At 40.5% G+C, this 24187-nt stretch overlaps 1 protein-coding gene across 3 annotated transcripts in view; it reads right to left on the bottom strand.

Annotated features, from left to right (window-relative positions):
• LOC139943821 (uncharacterized) overlaps positions 1-24187 on the bottom strand; it is a 113066-nt gene that overhangs the window by 7077 nt on the left and 81802 nt on the right. Inside the window, exons 12-18 of one of the 3 annotated variants that reach the window (XM_071940647.1) lie at positions 21847-22707; positions 19981-20139; positions 17349-19670; positions 9399-9546; positions 7813-7962; positions 4552-4657; positions 227-503 (exon numbers count right to left, since the gene is read on the bottom strand). In XM_071940647.1, coding sequence (XP_071796748.1) covers positions 227-503; positions 4552-4657; positions 7813-7962; positions 9399-9546; positions 17349-19670; positions 19981-20139; positions 21847-22707 — 4023 coding nt within the window. The remainder of the gene's footprint in view (positions 1-226; positions 504-4551; positions 4658-7812; positions 7963-9398; positions 9547-17348; positions 19671-19980; positions 20140-21846; positions 22708-24187) is intronic. The other 2 variants (XM_071940650.1, XM_071940648.1) reach the window with 2 other exon arrangements.

Here is a 24187-nt window from a genome sequence, read left to right as displayed (position 1 = left end):
TTTTTATCAAGGGAGAAATTTCATGCTTAGTAAATTTTCGTGCTTAGCAGCTCTATGAAATTGGGCCCTGGTGCACTTAGTGTAGGCTTTAATAGACTTTCAAGTCTTTAATTATAACAATTTTTCAAAATTGTTGCAAGTGCCTGGTGCTAATCAGAAAACAGACTAAAGTAGAAGATCAAGCCTGAATTATTCGTAGACTTTTTTCTTTCTCTATAATCCTAACCTGCAATGGGTTCCTCTCATTATCGTTGCCGTCAACTCCCCAATCCTCCCCGTCGTATCCAGCCAGTACTTGCTCCCTCAACGTAGCCATGTCCGCCGCCTTCCGTCCAATCAGCTGCTTCATCTGCCCCTGCCACGTCTCCAGTTCGTGCCTGGTGCTATTCAACGTCTTCTGCATGCTCTCTGCCTGTTTCTTGAGGGACATATTCTCAGAGCAGACCTTGGTGAATTTGTCCGAGATGATCTTCCAGTCGCGGTCCATTTTGGTGATTACCTCCCTGTTGAAATTTTGGGGGAAATTAACAAATGTTTAGAGAATTTGATGACAATGTTACTAATCTTTATGAAATACATTTCTTCCCCCAAGGCTTTCTTAACCTTTTCTTACCATATAGGCAATTTCAGTCGACTGCCTTCATCGCCCTCTTTCTTACCATTAGTCAACCAAGATCTCAAGCAAAAAACAACAAAAAAACCTCGAGCCTGAACACCATGCGCTGTTATTGAAAAGTTTTGCTCGTTTTCTCTGTCCATAGGCAATTCTATAATGGTTGGAAAGAAAAATATCAGATCTTTCGAATGGTAGTAAACAACAACAAAGGGTTGTTATTTAATCCTCTCAAATTTGAGTGGAAAGAGGTAGTTATTTAATCATTGTACGGAACGAAAGATGCAGAAGTTGGACTTTTATAGGCAAGTCTCAATAATATGTTGATTAAATGAAAGGAATTTCAATAAGTAACACCTCTTTTATCCGGGTGATAAATGACTATCTAAACCTGGCCTCTGAGCACATGTGCGTGCTGTTGTGTAAAAATCTGTAGTTGGTGTTTGAGTGGTAAAGAGGGTTGACTTGGAAACCTTGTAGAAACCCCACCCCCCCCCCCCCCCCAAGAAAGTCTAGGTTGGGTAAATTACTAAACTTGGGCTCTAATATTAGATTGGTAAGTTCGCATCTCATCCAAATGTGGTAGGTTTAGCTATAGGTTTCCACAGTACTTGTATTACTAAAAAATAAAATTTGCGCTGAGAATAAAAACACTTTACACTGTACATGTGTGCATACCAGACAATGATTTGTGCATAAAAGAGATCCATGCATAAATTGAGAGCAAGAATTGGTACAATCTGAAGTAATTTTTGTTTGTTTGACTTGGTCCAAGTTGAACATGTGCATGCAAAGCAGCCAAAGCCAACTGCGTCCACTCAATGATACACGTGTGCCAATCACACCAACATTCCAACCTAGATCATGCAGTATCATAATAACACAAATCAACTGATACAAATCACATTGATAGCATCTCAGAGGATGAATGGTATCCACATCAATCGGATTTCCAGCTTTTCAAAAATTGGAGAATATAGAATTGCAGGTATGTGTTCGCCGGGAGAAAGGCAAAGGTCTGGGTAGATTTTAGAGTCTTTTATAACACCCCTTACAAATAATCTGCCATTTCATTGGTTTAGAGCGCGTCACATGATATGTCGGTGGCCATGTGATAGTGCATCGTTTGCCATGTGATAGCCGTGCATCTGTGTATCTTAAGTGCGCGTACGAACACTATATGGGCGAGGATGATAAATAGTCTGTTGGGGTGTTATAAAACAAGTATTGACTGCTTTTACTTGTGCTATGGTTAAAACTCCAACTCCCTCGGTGATCCCCGGACCGTTCCAGTTTCCCTCTGCTGCGCCTCGGGAAAATAAAACGCTCCAGGGATCACCTCAGGAGTCGTAGATTTAACCATAGCACTCGAAGCAGTCAATAAAGAAAGACAGTGTGATCTACATTAAATATCAGATTTAAAGTTTTCTTTCAATCCTGGACTTTGTCTTTAGGAAATGAAACACTTTAGAAAGGAACAGTTAAGACCACAAAGGTATATATAAATACCCTTATATAGAAAAGTTTGCAAAACAAGAAGAAAATATAACAATGTTTCAGGTAGGCTATTTTCCCAGTATTTCTCAATAAAGACACTATACACAGTATGAATTTAGAAAACAAGTTTTGAGAGAAATAGAAAGAAAATGAGCAAGAGAAATTAATCTTAAAACATTTTGTTTTTAAATATTTCTTTTTTTTAAATAATTTTTTTTTTTTTTTTAATCGTTTAATATTTACTCCTGTACATCAACTTTCCTGTTTTTCAGTTGATCTTCTTTTCTTAATCGGCCTAGAATTATTAATTTTAACATTGTACTGTTGCATACTGGATTCTTAGGGTTAGCATTTGTAACACTGACAAGGCATAACAATAACAAATAATAATAATAAAATATATATACAAATTGAAATGTTATCAGAACCCCCCCCCCCCCCACACACACACACAATTGTTTCACTCAGTTACTTGAAGTTTTTCAATAAAGATGATTCAAACACGTCAAGAGTGAGCATATGAAATGAAGTGCAAAATAAAAATAAAAAAATTAGTGACAGAAAACTAATAAAGTTGAGGGAGAAAAATGAGAACATTTCAGAGGTCTGTCATGCATTATAGGAGATAAAAACAATCTTCAAATACATACACATTTGTTTCTCACAACGAAATAGAAAAATAAATCCACTTTTCATTTTTTTATTTTTCTCTTCACATTCAGACTAACCTGAGAGGACTATCGTGCAAGTTGACCTTTAGTCGTTTGTAAAAATAAAGTGAAACATTTTCCACATCATTCAACGGAGGCGATTCATACAACATAACCAGCAGTCCGTATCTCATAAATTCATCAAAATATTCAAAATAACAAGGAAAAAAACCTGTACCTGTCAAATTTCTATGAACTTATTTGGTGGATAAGCATTTGAAAGGATGCTTGTATTAAGATTTTAGGCCAGTATTTTGGCTGATTTGACACAAACAATTAAACTGAAATTTGAAATACATGTAGCTATTTTTTTGTATATTCAAGAAAGTTCTAAGCTTCCATTAAAAATCTTGAAAATATTTGTTGTAGTTCTTATTCTCAGGTCCATCAGGCATGTACAAAATATTTTGTATGTATTTTGTGCATTGTACGTGGCTCATGAGAAAGTATGCACATTTTTGTATGTTGTTCATTTTCATACAGCATCAACTGTTAAAAAATCATTCAGAAAGAATACTCTTTAAAAACTTTTCTTTCGGTGAAAAAAGGGGCATGCATCTTCAAGTTGTATTAAATGGTAGGTCAATTTTAGTCTCCCTACTAAGATGTTGCTAGGGGAGGGATGGGTTGTAGAGATGGAAAAATGATGAAAACTGGGGTGAGGGAATTGTGTGCTGTAACATTCTTGCTGTCATTTATTCTTTGAATGCAGTGCTACTTTAAAGGGACACGTTGACTTGGATCGTGTGAGTTGGTCTAAGAAAAGCGTTTGAAACTGTTTGTTTTGAAATGCATATGGTTGGAAAGGTGTTTTAAAAGTAGAATATAATGATCCACACAAAAATTCCTTGAAATTGCACGATTTTCCTGATACGCCGTGAACTAACACGGCCTGCCATTTTCAGTCAATTTTTGACAAACGGTTTCAGACACTTTTTAAAGACCAACTCGCCCAATCCAAGGAAGGCAACGTGTCCCTTTAAACCCTATACATGTATTTACTTCTTTGGGTAGCTTGCCTTAAAAATTTATCCAGAGAAAAAAGTTGTTTAAAAATATTACTTTTACGTTGAAAATTGGGTCGTGCAACTTTGAATTTTATCATACGGTAGTTTTTTTTTATTTGTATACTTTTCTTTATTGAAACTGGGAACCTTTTCAGTGTTTATTCCCATCAGCTGTTTTCCCTTGAGAAGATAATTAATCTTATTTATCAGGACCTCATTTCATTGAGCTGCTTGGGCTGAAAAAATAGCTTAGCACAACAAAGTTATGCTTACCAATTAAAAGGTTACTTGCCAAAATACCATGTCACACTTGTTTACTTCTTTATGGCTGCTTAATGACATCAATGCATAAAGGTCTACTGCATGTTTGGGTAGAATTTGTCAGCCAATTGACTACCGAGCTCTATGACATCTCGGTCAAGTTCGGCCATGTATCCCCAAAACAACACCAGCTACCACAGTATGCATTACAGCCAGGATACATTGATTGGAAGAAGCTTAAGGCATCTTGGCACGACATCGTTTTTACATTTCTATACCTTTTTTACATTGTCTTTTTTTATACCATTCTAATATTCTACCCATTTGGGCAGTGCCCATGAATGTAGTGTCAATAAACCAATACCAATACCAATCCATGAGGTGGTTTGTGATGGTGTGCAGTATTTCATGAAATGTATTAAAGGCCCCAAACAAGATGGCCGCTGCCTGATGAATGTCTTACCTGTGTCTCTTCATGACCACCTCGACGTCATTGGAAACATTCTGTTGAATATGCTGTTTCTGCGTCTCAAGTTCTTGCTTATGGGATTTGTGTATCGCTGATAAACCTGTTGGAAAAAAAATCACAAAAAATGTTTATGAAGAGGGAAAAAAGGACTTGGATTGTGGTAAAAGTTCACTTGCAGCCACTTCGCAGCAGGGTGGTCAACTTTTCTGTTTTAAGCATCTACATACAGCAAAGCAGGCAGTGGCAGGAGCAGATTTCATTTTGAGCTTTGAAGCTTTCTGGTCAATTGCTACAAGAGCAATAGGGTAAAGTGCTAAAACCATACAAAGTATACTACTTGTAACTTATTCTAGGTGCTATATTTGACCCTAAGAACTGCTCTAGTCATGCATTCTGGTAAATAACAGAGAATGGTAAACAAGTTAACAAACAGTTAAGCGCGTGCTGCAGGTAACCCACTGCAAACTGTAGTGGTTGGTAAATAACTTACAAACCTCCTCTAACTGTATAAGGAATGAGCTGCTTCTCCTGGAGGGCTTTTGGTAAAGTTCTAGGGATCAGTGTAAAGTACCAAACCCGTTGGAGATAATATTTTGCTGATTGTGACTCATTCTAAATTAGTTATTCTTTCTTTCTTGAAGGCAACTTTACATGAAGGCTTTTGGTAAAAATAGCTGTTGGATGGATTAGTAATATTACAAACAAGGACAAATTGCTGCTTGAAAGTAAACTCTAAATCATTGCCACTACTTGAAGCTTTTTGGTAAATTGCTTGAAGAATGGTTGGTTAGGTACTAAATCACTAAATCTTTGGTAAATTACTAAATCATTAAATTTTTGGTAAAGTACTAAATCACTAAATCTTCTGTAAAAGTACTAAATCCTTTGAAGGTAGCAGCATGCGTTGAGCGTTTCAAACTCAATGCCAAGAGGTCCTTACAGAACTTGGCAAATTGAGTCTTCTTACTAAAAGATGCTGCGGAGGAGGCAAGACGGCAAACGGATGAAGAGGGAGAGGGAATTGTGTGCTGCACATTCTAAATGTCACTGTTTCTGTGAATGCAGTGCTTCTAAAACATGTCAAAAACTTCTTTGGTAAACTGCTGCGATAACTGGAGAGAACAAGATATGTACGCACATCATGAACTGGTGCTGGTTACACCAAACCTGTTTTAGCGATAGCTTTCAGAAAAATTCTACAAATTTTAGCGTTAGAAATATGTTTCTGATCGGGTTGCCAAAACAGGCCCCAGATACCAATGGTTATAGAACACTAGCAAGCTTGTCATCATTGTGCAATTTAAAAGAGCAAATAACTTAGGACCATCAACCAAAAATACAAAAAAAATTAAGGGGAAAAGGAGGAAACCATAGTTGAGTCAGAAAGGTAGTCTCCAGGATTTCTTGTGCAACCTCAAACCGTTTTCCTGTCGATGCGTGCAAAAAAACATGCAAAGCGTTGAGTACTTTCTAATAAAATCAGTCCACTAGTTTTTCTATTAATCACAAACAAACATGTAGCAGGGAGCCGTGTAAACCAAAACATAAAGAACACCCCTTCAAAAAATACCCCACAACTAAAAACCACCAGCTCTGACACAAAACTAGCCATAAAGTCCATACCAAGATAAAAACTGTTACACCATCGGCCAACTTCTACTTGAATGCTTCAAAGGTTGACCTTCTAGTTTACAACAATAGTATAGCATTTACGTCACAAAACCGAGAAGTAAGGAAATCCAAAACGCATCCTCTTAAAACCTTAACAAAAGGATCAACAAAGAACCAAGAAACCCTCATACCCCCAAAACCACAAATATCCTCACAAAACCTGTTACAAAGAAACTTCACATGTAGACTGTCAGCCTACAGCTACAGCTATTTGCAGCGGGGAAACTATTTCAAAATAGGCTTTCGCAGTGATTTTGGTACAGCCACTGCCCTCAATTTGGATACACGGCCTACCACTGGATTTCCAAGAACACCAAGGTCACCAGGGTCCAATTTCATGGCTCTGTTTAAGGTTGCAAAGAATCAGAGCTTATGGAAGCAAGGAATTCTGCACCTACATCAAGCGTATTTCACTGGTTAGCAGGGAATTGTTTGCTAGTGTGCAAAACTGGGCATTCTTTGCTTACATGGCTAACACAGAAGTTTGGCGCTTGCACGGCGCTTGCACAGTAAGCGGAGAATGGTGAACGTACGGGTAGAATTCTACAGTACGCACATTCATTAAGCCCTGCTGTGTACACAAAGAATTCAAACCAGGTAGGGTTCCAACAAAATATTTTTATCACCTCTTTTTTATTTAAATAAGGGGTCATTACTTCAATTCATGTCCCTGCAAGACTATCACTAACAAAAGGCAGAACCTGGGTATAAATGTTGGTGATTTATGGAAATGACAAGAAAGGTCTGGATTCACACATAAGATGAAAAGTTTAGGTTTTGTGGACTAATGAGTAATACAGTGAATAGACTTTAGCATGAAACACGAATCCTTGCTCACTGCAAAGGGTGCGTTCATTTAGCTTCTCTGGGTCCCCCCCATAATGCTCACTCGGGTGACCCCCTTACAAGAGCTAATGGAACGACTACTCATCCTCTCATGGTGATGTCATGCACAAGGGGCCAGCCCCAAGTGACCCACTCCACAAGCAGGGCACTTGGGGCTGACCCCAGGGTTAGCCCCCGCAATGACGTCAAAGCTATTCGAACGTACAGGTGACAGACCAAGATCGACCCAGGGAAGCTAATCGAACGCACCCTATACTAATCCCAATTGAAGGCATTTTAAGACAGCAGGGTGGGCATGCATAGTTAAACACTTTCTCAGTACTAGCCTGAGATTTTTCTTTTCATTTCATACTTTTACTTTGCAATTTTTGTAATAGATTATTCTCGTGCTACCAGAGAGGTCCTGCAGCATACACTGCAGTTGAATGCCCCCAAGTTGCCTGTAAAAGTTGCTTTGTGTGACAAAGCCCTATGGTCATTCATCCTATATAAGATTCTTAAAACTCGATCTATCCTCCTAATCACTTCAAAGCTTTCAGTATTAAGCAAGGTTAGTGTTAAAAGCCACCGGTCATGTGCACACCAGCCGCATAATATCTACATTTTTCTGCTCTCGATGTCAAAACTACTTCGCAAGGCAATCTACCCGCCAAAAAAACAAAAACAAAACAAACAAACAAACAGAGAACAGCCGCAGGGACAAACTAAAGGGATGAGAAGAAGTTGCCGGTTACAAACCAGGGACTCGTCGAGAAGTTTTGCTGCTTTTGGTGCTCTTATCTTTCTTGGATACTTCCTTCGTGCCTCGGTCTTTCGGCACTATCAGATGCAGCATTTCCCGCTCTTTCAGCAACTCCTCTTCGTAAGTTTTTTTAATGAGTGCTAAGGCTGATAGTGATGTGGAAGTGGTATACAGGTATTTAGATAAAGTGTGTGTCTTAAGTTATCCCCAACTCCCTTGCTATTTTTCCAAAATGTTTGTTAAAATTCCACAACATCTTGCAACCAACTCTGAAAAGATTGTGATGCCTGCTGGCTGATCTGTGGTGTCTAGCGCAAGTTTTGTAAATATCAGGCAAAATGGGGCAATGGATTTTTTCAGGGGATTTTGTGGAAGTAACAGTTTAGTAATGACGTTCTTGCATTTGCAGGGAGTGGATATGCCATACAATTTTCATTCCAGAAGGAGTACTACTAGGTTGCCGGTATGGGGAAATATTGGGTTAACAAAAAATTGTTTCGTTAATTTTATCAGCAAATTGGTTAGTGTCCACTTTCCAACTGAATGATGTGTATCAATCCTAACAGATACATGATATACTTCAAAGGGTTTCTCGACCCCCCCTGAATAAACCTTAGGAAAAGATCAGCATGTTTCAAACAATATTCCAATTTGGACTTGAAATCAACATGGCAAGAGTCAAATTTCAAATAAAGCTGTTTGAAAAGGTTTCATCTCATCATTGCAGCGAATAACACTAGAGCGTAAATGATGAGTTAAAATAAAAATGTTTTCAGTTCGCATACACATACATACGCAATTCATTGGCGTAAAATGCTATACTCATTTAGAAAAAAACAAAAAAACAAAAAACAACGCTGGCATTTTAGCAGACCTTTTGCCTGACTAACTCTAAGTAACCAAAAAGACTGCTCTAGAAAACATCTGTTTACAGTCTTGATGGAATTGGCCGCAGTTTAGAACCAGACCTAGTTTTGCACAAATGCTTTCCAGAGAATCAAATGCAAATATAAAAAAACTTCTTTTTTAAAAGACAACAAATTTCTAAAGAGAAGTGTGAAGTTAATCGAGTGTTAAGGGTGTCATCTTTAGAGCTACTTGAATGATGGCGAATGATCATCAATCAATACAAAAGATTAAAACCGAAAACACGGCAATCCTAATGAGAGACTGCAAGTCACTAGGTGGCAGCAGACAGACATGGTAAGTTTCAGCGCACGTGCACATTTGTAAGACCGGTCCTTTGCTGCCACCAAGCCTTCCTGATCTTTCTTCCACTGACAGGTTATTCCACACAATAAGGTTTCAATCAGACTACAAACACTAAATGGGAAAAATAAAAGCATATGAACTTAAAGATTTCATACCAACTAACAAATAAGACTATGCTTATCATTCACATAAATAAACGAAACATCTCTACTTTGATTCACAAAATTCAGAATCAAATGAAATCAGATGAAATCAAATAAAATCAAACAAAATCAAATGAAATAAGATGAAATCAAATGAAATCAGATAAAATTCAGATGAGATCAAATGAAATCAATCAAAATCAAATGAAATCAAATCAAGTACTTACTCAAGGAAGTAGCTTTCCTCTCCTCTTCAAGATCTCTCTCTTTCTCCTCCTCCAGTGCCTTCATCTCCTGGTTGTGGGCCTGCCTCATCTCTTCCATGACGTCACGGTGGGACTTCTCCAGGAGGACAAGGTCTCCGTTGTTCCTTGTCTGTTGTAGGAGGATGGGGAGAGACGATCGGTGTGTCGGGAAAGGGGGAGACAAGCGGTGTTGGGAAAGGGGGAGGAGTAGGATGGAGATGGGAGCGACGTAGACACATTTGTATTGTCATGGTGAGGGGACGATGGTGGGGAAAGAGGTCAAAGGATTTGTGAGGTAGTGGGTTTAAGACACACAAAAGGGAAGATGAATAAGAAAGAACAAAATGAAGATGCAGGTCAGATAGTTTTTTGAATTGGTGACAAGTTAGGTAGAGACGGAGAAACAAGTTCAGGAAATTTAAAGAAGATGACGGATAGTAAGTGGAGTAGGATATTAAATATATTGGGTTAAAGATAAACCAAGTAAGAACATAAGTAGAGATGAAGGAAGTGTTATGTTTGTGAATGGGGGGGGGGGGTTATGAACATGCAGATGGGGTGGTTAGAAAATAAGAAAGATATTCATCAAATGAATGAGGGTACAAGAGGGGTAAGGGAACACAATCATGAGGTGCCAATGAACAAGAGTAAGGAGGGGGAATAAAGGGGGGAAACACAAATGTCATTAGATAAATATTCACAATGAGACAATTGTATCAAATGATGCAATCAAACATTCAACCAATGCAAATTTGTAAAATAAAATATTTTGAGCACTCAGGTATACATACCAACGACCATTCATTTTGTGATAAATACATCAAAGTAAAAAGGTATCGACTCTGTGCCGGGTCATTCAAACAACTAAACAAGTTGAATCATTTGCACGACAAATTCAACTAAACATTATTTTCACAGACTAAGAAATTTCAGTTACACAAATATTATTTCTAAAGGAGAACATTTTTAACAAGAAATTGAAAAATTTACATTGAGTTTTGATGCGATCTGGTACAATAAACACAGACTTTGCATAAAGGAGAAAGAAACTCCACAAGCAGGGAGGAAAAATGTTGTAGTAGAGTTTTTTGGTTTTATGATCTATGGTGATATAGTTTTGCACAAAGAGAGAATCAAACATGATTTGAGATTCAGCGCTGCACTGACAAAGGACTATATTCCAAACGGCATAAAGGCTTATCACACATGCAGAAAACATTTTTCACAATTTGCTCATATCACAAATTTTTGCTCAGCGTTCTGTTTTACTCTTTACGGGTTCCAGTGTTCATACCATTTTCTCATTTGCGTTCCTCAAGGAACTTTATTTTATTCAATATTTTTTTGTCAATGGTTTCCGAACCTTTATTGTTTAAAGGGTTTTCTTTCAGGAAAATTTCAAACCAAGGAAGCATCAGATTTTAATGGTATGAGCCCTGAGCACTGTCTGTTGGTTTGTCTGGTTGTCTGTCTAGTTGTGTGTTTGTGGTAGACAGTATACTAACTACTGGGTCTTAATAAAGTCAGTGTCACAGCCATTGGCGGTCGTTTTGTCCGGATGTCCCGTCTTGTACCCAATGTTCTTGCCCGGTTTACCACCCTGTCTTTGTAGTTACTATCTGGTTTAATCCTAAGTCTCCAGTCTTTCCCAAAATGTAAGGACCAAAGCTGTTTACGAATGATTATCGGCAACGACTGGAGGCAAACAGTATCCATGCACACAATTTTTCTCTAGAACACGACAAAGTTTACTTTCTGTTTAAACTCTCCAATCGCAACTCTCTTCATAAACAGCTCTGGGCTGAACTAATAGATGTGTTTCACAGTGCAGTGTTCCCCAAGTTGGCATTAATCATTTGAAGAAAAAAAAATACTTACACATAACCTTGAATTGAAAGTCACAAGGCATTACAGACACAGTTATAAATATTTTCCCAAAACAAATTTCTCTGAAAGTAATTTTTTTGGATGTAAAATTTGTCTTCACAATTTCGGTATATTCCTTGAAAAGAAAAGCACCGTATGGGACAAAAACTGCACTGTGTAACACAATTACCGCAGCAAGATCTACTACTACAAGCATGCTAAGCAAGGTATGCATTATGAACATGCATCGACTACAAAGCCTTTAAACACCTTACAGCTCCACCATGCAATGGGCTTGACCCAGCATCTTTGGCTACGGCTAGATCACTGTGTCTGCCTGGATACTCACTCAACATTGTCAATGCAGCCAACAGCAACAGCCGTAGCCAAAGGCCGATAAATCGGACACAGAAAGATCCCAACAATTGAAAGGTCTTGGCCATTAAGAAGGAAATTGCTAAACATAATTATCTGCTGAGCGAAAAATTGGCAGGCAACCAGTCACTGACTATATAAGCACATCAAGGCCTTTTGGCTGGTCCCCATTTCTGCGGAGTATAACATGTAAACATTAACAGCTCCATGAATCTTTCATTTTTGCCTATTTGGTTTGATTGAGCTATCATGTACAGGCTCTTACAACATACAACCAATACCAAAAACAAACATTTCTCTCAAAAAAGTAAGATATTGAGTTTGCAAGATGGCAACTACTCCACAAGAATTTCTCAAAAAAATGAATTAAAAAAAACTTTAATCAGTTTTGGTTGTAAAGGGTTTGATGGAGCAAACTGAACATTCAAAGGCTCTCTGTCTGAAAATTCCTTGATGCTTTATGAGTTCAAAGTTAAAAATATCTGATTCTAGAGGATGATGTTCAATCTTTTTTTGGGTGTAAGTGGAGTAAGCCAAGGGCAACAATCTGAGTCATGAGATTATCAGGGGTGGTTGCATTCATTGGCGATGTGCCAATGTGTAAGTCAATGCAAGCATGCAAAGAGGAACAGGAAAAACCTACATCCTCCTTGATGTAACTACAGCCAGAACACATGGATTTAAAGGGGCTGTGCACCCCTAGTCAGAAATAAGATTCATCACAATGCTCAATGTGATTATCTCATGAGGGCCCGCCTTCTTTTTTAAAGTCTCCTATGTATCTTTTCTGCTGGTATAATTTCATAAAGCTAATAGAGTGCGAAACTAAGCCCTTTGTTAAAATTGTTTGCAAACTGGCATTTGACTGGTAAACCAGTTTATAAGGCAAGAACTTTTAATGGCGATGTCGGTGACTGGTAGCAGTTTCTGCAAAGGTATGTTTTTCCTTCAGTGCAAAACAACATAATGAAATAGGAATAGATGCCCTGATTTGTGGGGCACATTTTCATTTTAAAACTTGTGCTCCAAATGAACAAGGGATTAAAAAAACCATGAAATCATTATAGTTTTGCATTGTTCCACTTGTTTTTATGAATTTATTCTTTGTCATGCCTTCAACAAAGAATAAAACAGGCTTTAGATTGGCAAAAACCAGTTCTGCAAGCATTGTCAAAAACATTTTCAACATTTCCTTCAGTTTCCTGTTCATAATGGAGTCTCCATAATAAAATGGTGACGCATTGTTGGGGCCATTGTGTGTCCATTATTATGATTGCATGCTCATGCATTATCTATGACAATAATAGCAGTTTCTATCATGAAAAAAATAAATAAAAATATGGCATATTGAAGCATGCAGCATTTCCAATTAACTTGCAGTGATAGAAGCATGGATGACTAATAAACTACTAGACGCTACTGTGACAGACCATTACAACCCATTAAAAAATTTCTACTATGCAGCAGCCATATTTGTTTTTCCTTTCATAAAAATGAAAGCATCCAAACTGAGCCTGAATAGAAAATAGGCAGGTACCCTTTTGAAAGTATTGAACAATGTTATTGGCTTTATGATTTGCACCACTTTATCTGTTACTATTTACTAGACAAAGCCCGAGCCAAATTAGCAGATGTGGCTTGGTCGTCATGTGAACATGTATTGAAGCATAGGAGGCCCATAGCAACACTCTTAGCAACAGCCATAGCAACAAATTCAAACAAAGCCTAACTTTGTAACAATTTTCACCACACAAAAGAATGGCAGATGCGAATAAGAAAGAAGTGATTTTCTATCAAGAAAGATTAATCAAGAAAGGCAAGAACCATAAGCATTGAAGAATCTTTGTAAAAAATGGTGGCGACAAGAGGAAAATAAAGGAATAAAGTTTGGAGTTTCAAGAAACTCCTGAAATCATAAATAAAAGTAGCACAATTTGTTCACAAATTGTGAGCTAACAAAACCCAAATAAACAACTTAAGCACTGTATCATGTGAAGTTCAACTTCGCCAAGCTGTGAAGCACAAAATCAACTATTTGCTAAGCAGTATTAGTTGGCAACCAGTCCCAAATACAGGGATAATTGGTTCTTGGAAAAAAGTAGGAACATTCTATTGAGTACTACAAGGCTGACCAACTTGTTCATACATGTATGGTGTAGGCTTTAAAAATCCTTCAGCCCATTCAATTTTTTTCCCCCGATTTTTTTTTGAAGGCAAAAATAATCTTAAATATCACATCTGCAAATAAAACACTTTTTACCTGTCTTTGCTTAGCAAATTTCTTCAGTCCTGATGAGATTTTGTGCTTAACAGCTTCATGAAATTAAATTCTGCCGAACGCTTCCTGAATATCCCTTAACAACACATTAACCATTGATCTATGTTGTGTATACTGAACACCATAACCGTTACGCATTACACATTAATGATGTTAGTACACCGACACAGCTTAAATGTTAAATGAGTTAATACATTGCGGGAAGTAGTTACAAATCACTGCTGATCTCTGCACATTATGATAAAATAAAGATAAATTAAAGAAGCTGACAAATGATGACAATAGCAATGCACATTACGATATATAAAAAAAAATAAGTACACGATACATGCCACAAAGACAACATGCTGTATCACCCAACAGAGTGCAATGTTGGGTGATCAGTGATGATGACCTTGAGTGACCTTAGGTCAGATCAGTGCCGACAATGTGTTAGGGACAATGTAGAATCTCCATGGTGGTAGACGAGTGATACGTGATCGAACACTCATGCATTGATCTCGACATGCTTGTATTAAGAGGTACTCCGCATGTCACATGCAAAAGGCCATACAAGGGAAGCAGAGCATTGGGAGAGCAAAGAGGATGAAACTTAAAAGTGGAGGAGGGGGGTTGCTTGAAGACCAAAGTGTTGGAGAGGAGAGGCTTGTGTGTAGATAAGGGTTTAATTTGCGGACGTGTGTGTGTGTGTGGGGAGAAGAAAACATGCAAGCTGCCCAAAAAGCAAAATCAAAATTGGCAAAGACGGATATAGGACACCAGAAGTTGCAACAACAAAAAACGAGGATGCAGCCAAGAACAGTCAACCAATCCACAAGGGTCATCACGATAAACCAGTCCAGACCAGTTCTTACCTGACCCATCTTGTCAGGACTGGCTGCAACCACTGTCTCCTTGGTAGTGTTATCTGTGAGTTGATATTTCAGCATGGCCTTCTCGTGATGGTGCTTCTGTGTCAGCTGCCTCAGGTGATCTTGGAAGTCTTCCTGGAGGCCAGAGACCACCTCGGCATGAGCTGACTTCAGTCTCAGTATTTCCCTCTTATAGCGACGTTCCATGTTCTCCATCACATCTGTAATGGCATCCACTTCTTTGATGTGCTCCGCCTCCGCAGCTGCCAAGGCTTTCTGCATCTCGCTCAGCTTCTTTCGACTACCATCAAGCTCCCTGAGGATCTCCGCAAGACGTCTAGACACCATGTCATCCACTATATCATTGAGATCTTCCTCCAGGGTGAGAGTAATTTCCGGTTTGCTAGCCCTCTTGCCTGTTATTGCATCCAACTTGGATTCCAGTTTACCAACTTCACAGAGGGCTTCCCTGTATTTCTCTTGCAAGGAGTTCAGTTCCTGCTCATGACTGAGCTCTTCTGCTTTGATCTGGTCCTCGTAACGACGTCGAACTTCAGCCATGTTTCGAGCATGCTCGGTTGTGACATGTTCCAGGGGGCTGTAGCGCCCTTTCTGCATGATTTGTTCCCACTCATTCTGAAGAAGGCCAGACAAATGTGCACTCTCTGCATGCTCCATGGCAGTGTTTGCCAAGTCATTGGCCAGATCTTCATAATCAACACTTACTGGTTCAGGAATACGAGACTTAACTGGCTCCGTTTGCTCAAAACTCCCAGTTGTAAGATCCATGCTTGTATCAAAATTGTTCAAGGTAGTGCCTTCCCAGTTGACGGATTGTGGAATCTGTTCAATGACATGCCTAACCAAGCCTCCGACAACAACCTTCCTGATGATGAGACTCCCTAAAAGACCCACATAATCCCCTAACATGGCATGCAAGTCAACACCATCTACATATTGCAGACCATTCCCCTTCTTGGCATCGGTCATGGAGCTCTGAAAACTCTGCTGTAGCTCATACTTCACCCGGATCAACTCATCCTCAAGGAAAGTCTCAATATGATTGTACCGCTTCTCACCAACCGAACTAAGAGCCTTCAGAACCACCTGACAGGAATCACTTTCAATGGACATCTTTTTCAGAAAGTCAGCAACTCTGACTTGGAGCAAGTGGAAGACTTCAACAAGCAGCATCTCATCCTCAACTAGATTCAATGATATCCCTCTAGCTTCTTGCATAGCAATTTGCTTAGCATACGACACTAGGTCTGGGCCAACTGAATCTAGAATGTCAACAATATCCATTTCTTTGGCAGCGGAAGATACAAATTTATTCAACCTTTCCAACACATCATCATTATCCACACATAAACCAGCCTTCCTATTTTTCTCCTTGTCAGCCTTCATTCGCCTGTTGTTTTCTAGGGCTAAAATATCCGACAATTTAACGATTACACTTTTCAGATGCTCCTCAAACATTTCATTGAATACTTTTTGCTTTCGCCATAGAGAAATGCTTGCCTCTTCCAGCTTCAGTTCTGAACTATACAACTGTGAGAATATGTCATTACCTGATAGAGTTGATGTCACACTACCCTTTTTGACTTTTGACAGGTACTCAACCTCAGCTGCTTTTGTAATCGAGTTCGCCAATGAATTTGAAAAGGAATCTAGTTCCGGGGACCAGACTGCTGCCTGATCCACGGATCTGGAATGTGTGGATTTCTCAGATTTGTTAATCCTAGTTTGACGCTTTAAAGGTGATCTTGATTTAGAATGCCTGTCAATGTGTGGCCTTTTGAAATCAGATTTGGACATTTCTTTCGGACTTTCAGGACAGGAGGTGTGATTATAACAGGCCTCAGCCTCTAAGATATACCTTGGGGAAAGAAGATCACTTATGGTCTGGGAAGTATGAGACAAGGAGGAAGCCTTTGAACCATCTTGGTCTTCACTAAATGCCATTTCAAGGTCTGATATAGCCGTAGTGAGAGAGTCAATTTCACCAAGACACATTTGTACCTTGGCGAGTTTTTGCTTATCTGTTTGGTGAAGGACATAAGTGGATTCGCCAAGAAGGATAACCTCCGAGGACAGCCTATTCGCAAAACGCTGCAGCGTGCCAATGGTACTTGGGTTACGCTGACATGGGAACCTTAACTCTGTACTTTCAAAACTAGAACCACCTGTTGAGGTGAAACTACTGCCGGCTGAACACCCCCCTGCACTCCGCTCCCTAATCAACAAAGACTCCCTACTCTGCTTTTCAATTTGGGTTTGATGGGACAAGGCAGTCTGTTTACACTGATCTACTTTGTGGCATGCATCGGTGAGCAGGGTTTTGAGGCAAGAAAGCATGTTGCTGTGACTAGTAGTAGTTGGGTTAGTTGCTACCTCCACCCGCTGCTGCTGCTGGTAAGGCAGCCCATCCCTGCCATCCCCATCCAAGTCTACCTCTAAATCAACCCATCCTAAGCCAGAATTAATGTCCCCCAAGAGCTGTCCACAGTCAGTCAAGGACGCCCGCACAGCGCAGGCAAAGGTTCGACTGTTTGACTGTACCTGTTGGAGCTCCCTTGTAACCTCTGCAATCTCACACTCCATGATCTTTAACCTCTCTTTCAGTCGGCTTTCTGAGATGCTTTTCCCCTGGTAGGCCTTACGGTTCTCCAACTCCCGCGTCGTCACATCAACCAGCTTTCTAGTTACCTCCTTCAGCTTCAGTTCTGTCTCACTGAGCTTGGTCTCCAAGAACCGAGCTCTGAAAGTCTGCTTAGCCCGGTCTGGTGAAGTACCAGATGCCCCTGCTTCTGAATCCTCAGACAAATCAGCACCAGATGTTGATATGCTATCACGAGGGGCACTGGCAGCCGAAGAGCCACAAGAGAGTAGCTGTATCGGCTGGGTTTGATGTTGCTCAGCATCAACACTTGACAAACTTGTGGAAGGACCTTGTCCCCAATTGTGGACCTGCTGCTCTACTGAGACTATCTTTCCCAGTAAGCTGCTAGTGTCCTGGTCCTGGTTCTGCAAGGTGCTTTCAACATCCCCCAGCTTAGACTCCAGTTCTTTGAGCTTTGTTTCCATCTGGCGAGTTTGCGTTAGCTGCATTCCCATCCCACCAGCACCCACTCCACCCTTCCCCCTATTTCTGTGATCTACCCCCCTCAGATCTCTCACCTTACGCTCAGTTGATGCCAACTTGCTGGTGAGGTCCTGAATCCTGTACCCCATCTGGCCAATCTGCTCCTCGTGGGTCTGCTCCAGCCTCTTCAGGTCCTCCCTCTTGTGAATGAACTGCAGCTCCAGCTCATCAAAGTTGTCTTGGGATTCATGGAGCTCTGCACGCAGGCGTTTGATCTCCTTTTCAAAGCGTTCACACTTTGACCTCAGCTGTTCATTTTCTTTCTGTATCTCAAGGATGCTGGCTGCAGCATCATTCTCTGCCTTGGTCGCTCTTTCCACTGCATCTTTCCATTTAGTCTGCAACTCGGACAACTTCTCCTGAAGGCTAGCGATTTCATTGTTTGCGGTTTGCAACTCACTTTGTCGACTGTGCATCTCAAAAGCATGCTCCTCCTGAAGGCTACCCATCTGTCGTTTCAGCTGCCGTTGTTCTGCACGGAGAGATTCTAGTTGGGACTGGTCTTCAGGTCCACTCCTCCCAGTATGATTTGACCCAGCTTCCATACTTTCAACTCTACTCCTCAGACTTGCTATTTCAGACATACTTGCCTGAATCTCCTCTTCTAGTTTGGTATTCTGACTGCTACGGGTTTCAAGTTCAGCACTGATCTTCTCGACAACCCTTTCTTTTTCCGATAACTGAGCATTTAAACTGTCCACTGCTGACACCAGCTGCTTTCGCACAAGGTTGACTGCCTCTCGTTCTTTCTTAGCTTTTTTCAGTTCAGCACGGACGGTAACGATCTCTGCATCCCGTTGTTCAACTTCTGAGCTGCCACTTTCCTGAGTTGAATTGGAGACTCTCTCCTCAAGCTGTTTTCTGAGAGCCTGTTCTCGCTGGAAGGCCTTTTCAAGAAATGTCTTCTGCTCTCTCTCTGTTTCGCTATTTTTCTTTAATCTGTCAATTTCCTTTTCAGCTACATCCAGATCAACTTCCAACTTAATAGTATTGTCATCACTCCCAGTAGAAGCCATGTCACCCTGTCCTTCCAAAAACCGATGCGCTGACTGAGCGACTAGTTCATTGTAATTTTTTTGCAGGACTGATTTAGCAGATGTTTCTGCTTTCAACTGAGCTTTAACATCTTTCAGGGATCTTTCTAATTCTTCTATCCGTGGGTCCATCCCCGAAGATAAAGTCTGATCTGTCCTTCCAGCTTTTTGTCTCTCAGACTCTTGTAAAGCTGCATTTAGCTTCTCCTGCAAAGCAGCATTTTCTGACTGAAACTGACTCTGTATGCGAACCAAACGCTTTTCAAATCTCTCCTCGTTTGTTACATAGTCATTTTCCCTCTCCTCCAGTCGAGTCCTAGATTCATCAAGTTTCGCTGACAAGCGTTCAACAATGTCCACATTCAGACCTTCGATTCCATCCTTCCGAAGTTTCGTCCATGTGTCTGTCAATTCTATCTCTAGACTTTCACTGTGCTCCCTTTCCGTCTTGAGATTGGCTTTGATCTCTCCGATCTCGTTCTCGCTGGCCGCTAGATCCTGAATGACCTCTTCAAGACGTGCTTTCATGATGTCCAGTTCTTTGTTTCGTCCCTGTAAATCATTCTTCAAGTTTGTTACTTGACTGTCGAGCTGATGGACCTGCTGTTGGGCTTGATGAGAGTCGTTCTTGACCTGACGAAGCTCGGCCTGAAGTTTTTGATTGGTCACTTCCGACTTTTGGCTACGCTCGGCCATCTGCTCAATCTGCAATTCGGAGAAAATAAATCAAACAGTTTTAAACAATTTGGAAATTATTTATTTAAGATTTGGATTATATGTCAAGAAAGTTGAAAATTTATATGAAAAAAATCTTTCAATTGATGAAAAGATTTAAACTTTTCATTACTTTCACACTGTGGTGAGTGCTACACTTTGTCTTTGTACTTGAGGGTTCAACATCACATCTATTTAGCAAAACAGTGCATCCCTTTCAACAAAGAACTGGCACATTCATCTTCCAAAAAAATTACTTACTCCAAAACCCTGTCTTCAACAATACACTAGAAAAGCCTACCTGGGTCATGTACCCTGACTGCTCATTCTCCAGATCCAGATAGCTTTCCTTGTGCTCTCGCTGCTCAGTATTCAACTGAGCTTTCAGGTTGACAGTCTCCTTCTGGAAGCGCGAGCAGTCTGTTTGTTTCTGCTCCAACTGACCCTTGAGTGTTTCCACCTGTTAAATGAAATAGTAATGAGTTAGACAATGTCTGGATAACTTTTAATTTATATATGCCTGCCAAAACACCCTGGGCCCCTCTACTTCCCTGTTATGTTAGCCTTGCTCAAGGCAGTCGAATTATTCACTCCGAAAAAAGACCGCCGCTGTATAAAAACCCACCCGTATTAACTGTGCGTAAAACCCACCCGTATTCACTGTGCGTAACATCGCACGACACGATGCCCCCGTACACTATCCGCATGCGGAGGCCGTCAGGCCGACAGCCTTGTAGGATCTTTGTTGAAGCCACTGACCTCATTACTATAATAAGCGAAGAGTTCCCACGGTCAGCTCATTACCATAATGCCCACGAAAGACGAGACATGTTTACCTCACACACCACCACCACGGACGCATGATAGGGTCCAAAGGTCGTGATAAGGGAAGTGCGTGATTGGACGTCAAAATGAATAATTCATTTGCCTCACATCCTGTGTTGTCTGATAGGTCTGACGAACGATATACATATTCATCAGCTGCATACTAGCATATCCTCGAGCCCCCCCAGTTTCGTCCACTATTGGAATTTTTTCAATACAACACATTAAAGCGGGAAGATACAGATCCGACAAGGCTGTCGGCCTGACGGCCTCCGCATGCGGTTAGTGGTGTACGAGTGCGATGACTTGTGTGAACAGTATTCGTGCGATGTGACAGTGTGTATACGGGTGGGTCATTCGGTATACGGCGGGTGGGTTTACAGCTGCGTCTTTTCAGAGCGAATAATGCGACTGCCTTGAGCAAGGCTATGTTATGTTGTCTCTCCTGGTAACATCACTGGAGGGAGGGGGGCACACAACAAAGACAGGCATGGTATGCTTTCTAACTTTACAAGTCTCTCGCATATTAGTTGAACTGCCCGCATTTGTTTCCTTCACACCTCAAAGACAGTGGACACTATTGGTAATTGTCAAAGACCATCCTTCTCACTTGGTGTATATAAACATATATGCATAAAATAATAAACCTGTGAAAATTTGAGCTCGATTGGTGGTCGGAGTTGCGAGATAACCATGAAAGAAAAAAACACCCTTGTCACACGAAGTTGTGTGCTTTTAGATGCTTGATTTCAAGACCTCAAATTCTAAACCTGAGGTCTCGAAATCAAATTCGTGGAAAATCACTTCTTTCTCGAAAACTATGTCACTTCAGAGGGAGCCGTTTCTCACAATGTTTTATACTACCAACCTATCCCCATTACTCGTTACCAAGTGAGGTTTTATATATTTATTTTGAGTAATTACCAGTAGTGTCCACTGCCTTTAAAGCAATGTATGTGGGACCGCATTGGTCAAAAAAGTGTTTGAATACCTGTCACACTTTTTGGTTGAAGTTGTAGGTTTGGGACAGCATGTTAAGTTCATCAAGTGCTTTATGTTGACTTGGGTCGGACCCAAACCTACTTGTTTTTGACAAGGCTGATGAAACTTAGATTCATTGAACCAAAGCATCATGCATGATAGGCTCTCCAATGACGACCCCATTTATAACCACCGGTCCAAAATCTTAGACTGCTGCTCAATTTTGTGTGTAAATGAGCATCTTATTCTTGCCAAGTAAGTTCCATTACTGTTTTGTTAGAAGTTCAACACTAAGCGTAATGCTACTTTCCTCTTAATGTTGCTATATTTCTAAATCAATTGGAGGCAAAAAGATACCCACCTCCTGTTCAAGAAGTGCGATGACAGTAGCATCTCCAGTGGAAGACTGTGACCGTCTCTCTGAGTTACTGGCCGTGATTCGGTGGGTTAGCTGGTCAGAGTTCACTGATTTAACAGTTTCCTCCGTCGATGCTGAGACCTGTTCAGAGTTCATATTGGAAGTTCTTTTTGAGAGTGCAGCTGTGACAGCTGCAGCCGTTTCTTCCTGGGATCTCCTCTCGGTTCGAGAGCCTCTTCTTGACCGTCTGTCCTTGGACTTGCTCGACTTTGATGACTCTGAGCCTGAACTGTCCCGCGGGGATGAGCCCGAACGTTTCTGTCTTGTTTCAGGTTCTTTAGACACAGAGTTCCGCCTTCCTTCTGTTTCTTTTGGGACCGAACCTCTCCGAGGTCTTGATTCAGAGGTAGATGAGACTTTGGAAGTTGAACTCTTCCTGCCTTCAGACTTTCCAGAATGCGGAGGAAGCGACTCGATGGGAGATGCTTTGGTCGGCTGTGCGCTCCGTTCAGTAAATGCTTTTGTTTCAACCGGGGAACGGGGAGATTTACCATCACTTTGTGAAATGGTTCTCGACCTGGATGTCAAATCGACATTGTTTATAAGTTTCTTAACGGGTTGTAACGGGGAAGACCTGTCCTCCTTCGGCTGGACCTCACTGGGGCTCTTGGAAAGCAACAAGGAGCTGGGTTTGCTTCTCGCCCTTTCCCTGTTCTCAGGTTTGTTCTCCTTGAGGGATGACGATTCCTCAGTTTTCTTGCCGCTGTCCTCCAAGGCTGTCTTGATAGCTTTGTTGATTGCTCCTACCCAGTTGTTACGGATACCGCATGTCATAGCAGCGAGGATGATGACGCCCGTATCCAACTGATCAGGAAAAAAAAAAACATTTCATGGTCTTGTAAATTACAATTAACACTTGAAAGTTTCTGATTGAATTATACACACAAGCAGTGTTGTAGCTAGATCAAATTTAGTGGTGGACTCTAAATCCAATTATGTAGTCCACCAAGAGTGAGAGGTTTAACAAAATTATTCATGTTTAGATCTGAGGCTATCATTGCTGGAGTGCAACCTGGGGGAAATCTGTGCTTGGCAGCATGGGGTATTTTGCTGTGTGTGCTGGGCGGAATTTGTTAGTTCCGGACAGGCCCCCCCCCCCCCCGGCCACACCACGGCTACAACACTCCACATAAGTAGCACAATACTTATAGAAATTTAGTGTGTTTCATTACTTTAGTTTTGTTTGTTAAGATACATCACAAATTTTGTGGAAGTGTTGCTGTTTCCAGGAAATAGAATTACACAAATAGTGTTTTGCTTTTCTTACAAATGTTTAAAAATTGAAAGAAAACGTTTTTTTTCTTTAGGGTCTCTTAAGCAAGCAGATTTGACAAATTTGATACTGAGAACTGTTTTCAACTGACAAGATTTTATAGCTTCTTTCTGCTTTGAAATATTTTGACAACATTTTTTTTTTGGGGGGGGGGGGTTGTAATGAACATTAATTTTTTTTTTTTTTTTTAAACTTGTACAAACTTTCGCAAAGCAATAGACAGTCGGACAGATGCGGACAAACAAACATTACTATTTTTGGCCTTAGCAACAGCCACCCCCGCAAATTCTTAACACAAAATAAACAGACTCGAAAGCAAAACTGAGAGATTACAAAGCTGACACTAAGGTATTCCACGGAATACAATAAATCCACCAAAGCCCAAGTCGGCTTTGACTTATCGTACTTGAACAGGTGATTCGTTCTTCACCCAACAAAATTCTTAAAAGTCTCACGCAACGACAACGAGAGTTTGTTTGAATCAAACAAAAGAGGGGGTGTCAAGTAAGATCAAGCAAAACTTAGGGTGTGACTGTGTTTCCTGTGTGGATTAATAGTTTCTTTGAGGCATAGTTGTCGTTAACTGAATATGCCTTCATTGATCTCTGAGAAGATGACTGATGGGTGAAATAAAAAGGTCGATTACAGCGACTGATTTTAAGCTTCCTGATTGAGAGGGTACAAGTTCAGAAGTCTTGAAATTTTTCGTAAAATTTAACCTTTGTTTGTTGCAAATTAAAAGCTTTTTTGTGAGTAGAGTACAACATGGCCTCTGGGTTAAAATATGCTGAAGTACTGAAGATAAAAAAGTTGGGTGCAAGGCTGAGGCTAAAACAAAAGCCACAAGTCAACTCATGCCAATTATTCATTGTGCAGGAAGTATGAACCGGGCTCTAGCTGTCCAATTGTGCGTATTTATTAAATACATGTACATCCGTATCTGGGCACCATTTACGACAAGTTGCAGCATCACAACTTCATGCATGCAACGCCCGGCTTATAAATAGTCCT

Source organism: Asterias amurensis, chromosome 11 (genome assembly GCF_032118995.1).
Source record: "Asterias amurensis chromosome 11, ASM3211899v1".
Lineage (NCBI taxonomy): Eukaryota > Metazoa > Echinodermata > Asteroidea > Forcipulatida > Asteriidae > Asterias > Asterias amurensis.
The sequence above is the reverse complement of the archived record's forward strand: the minus strand, read 5'-3'. Positions and strand labels throughout refer to the sequence as shown.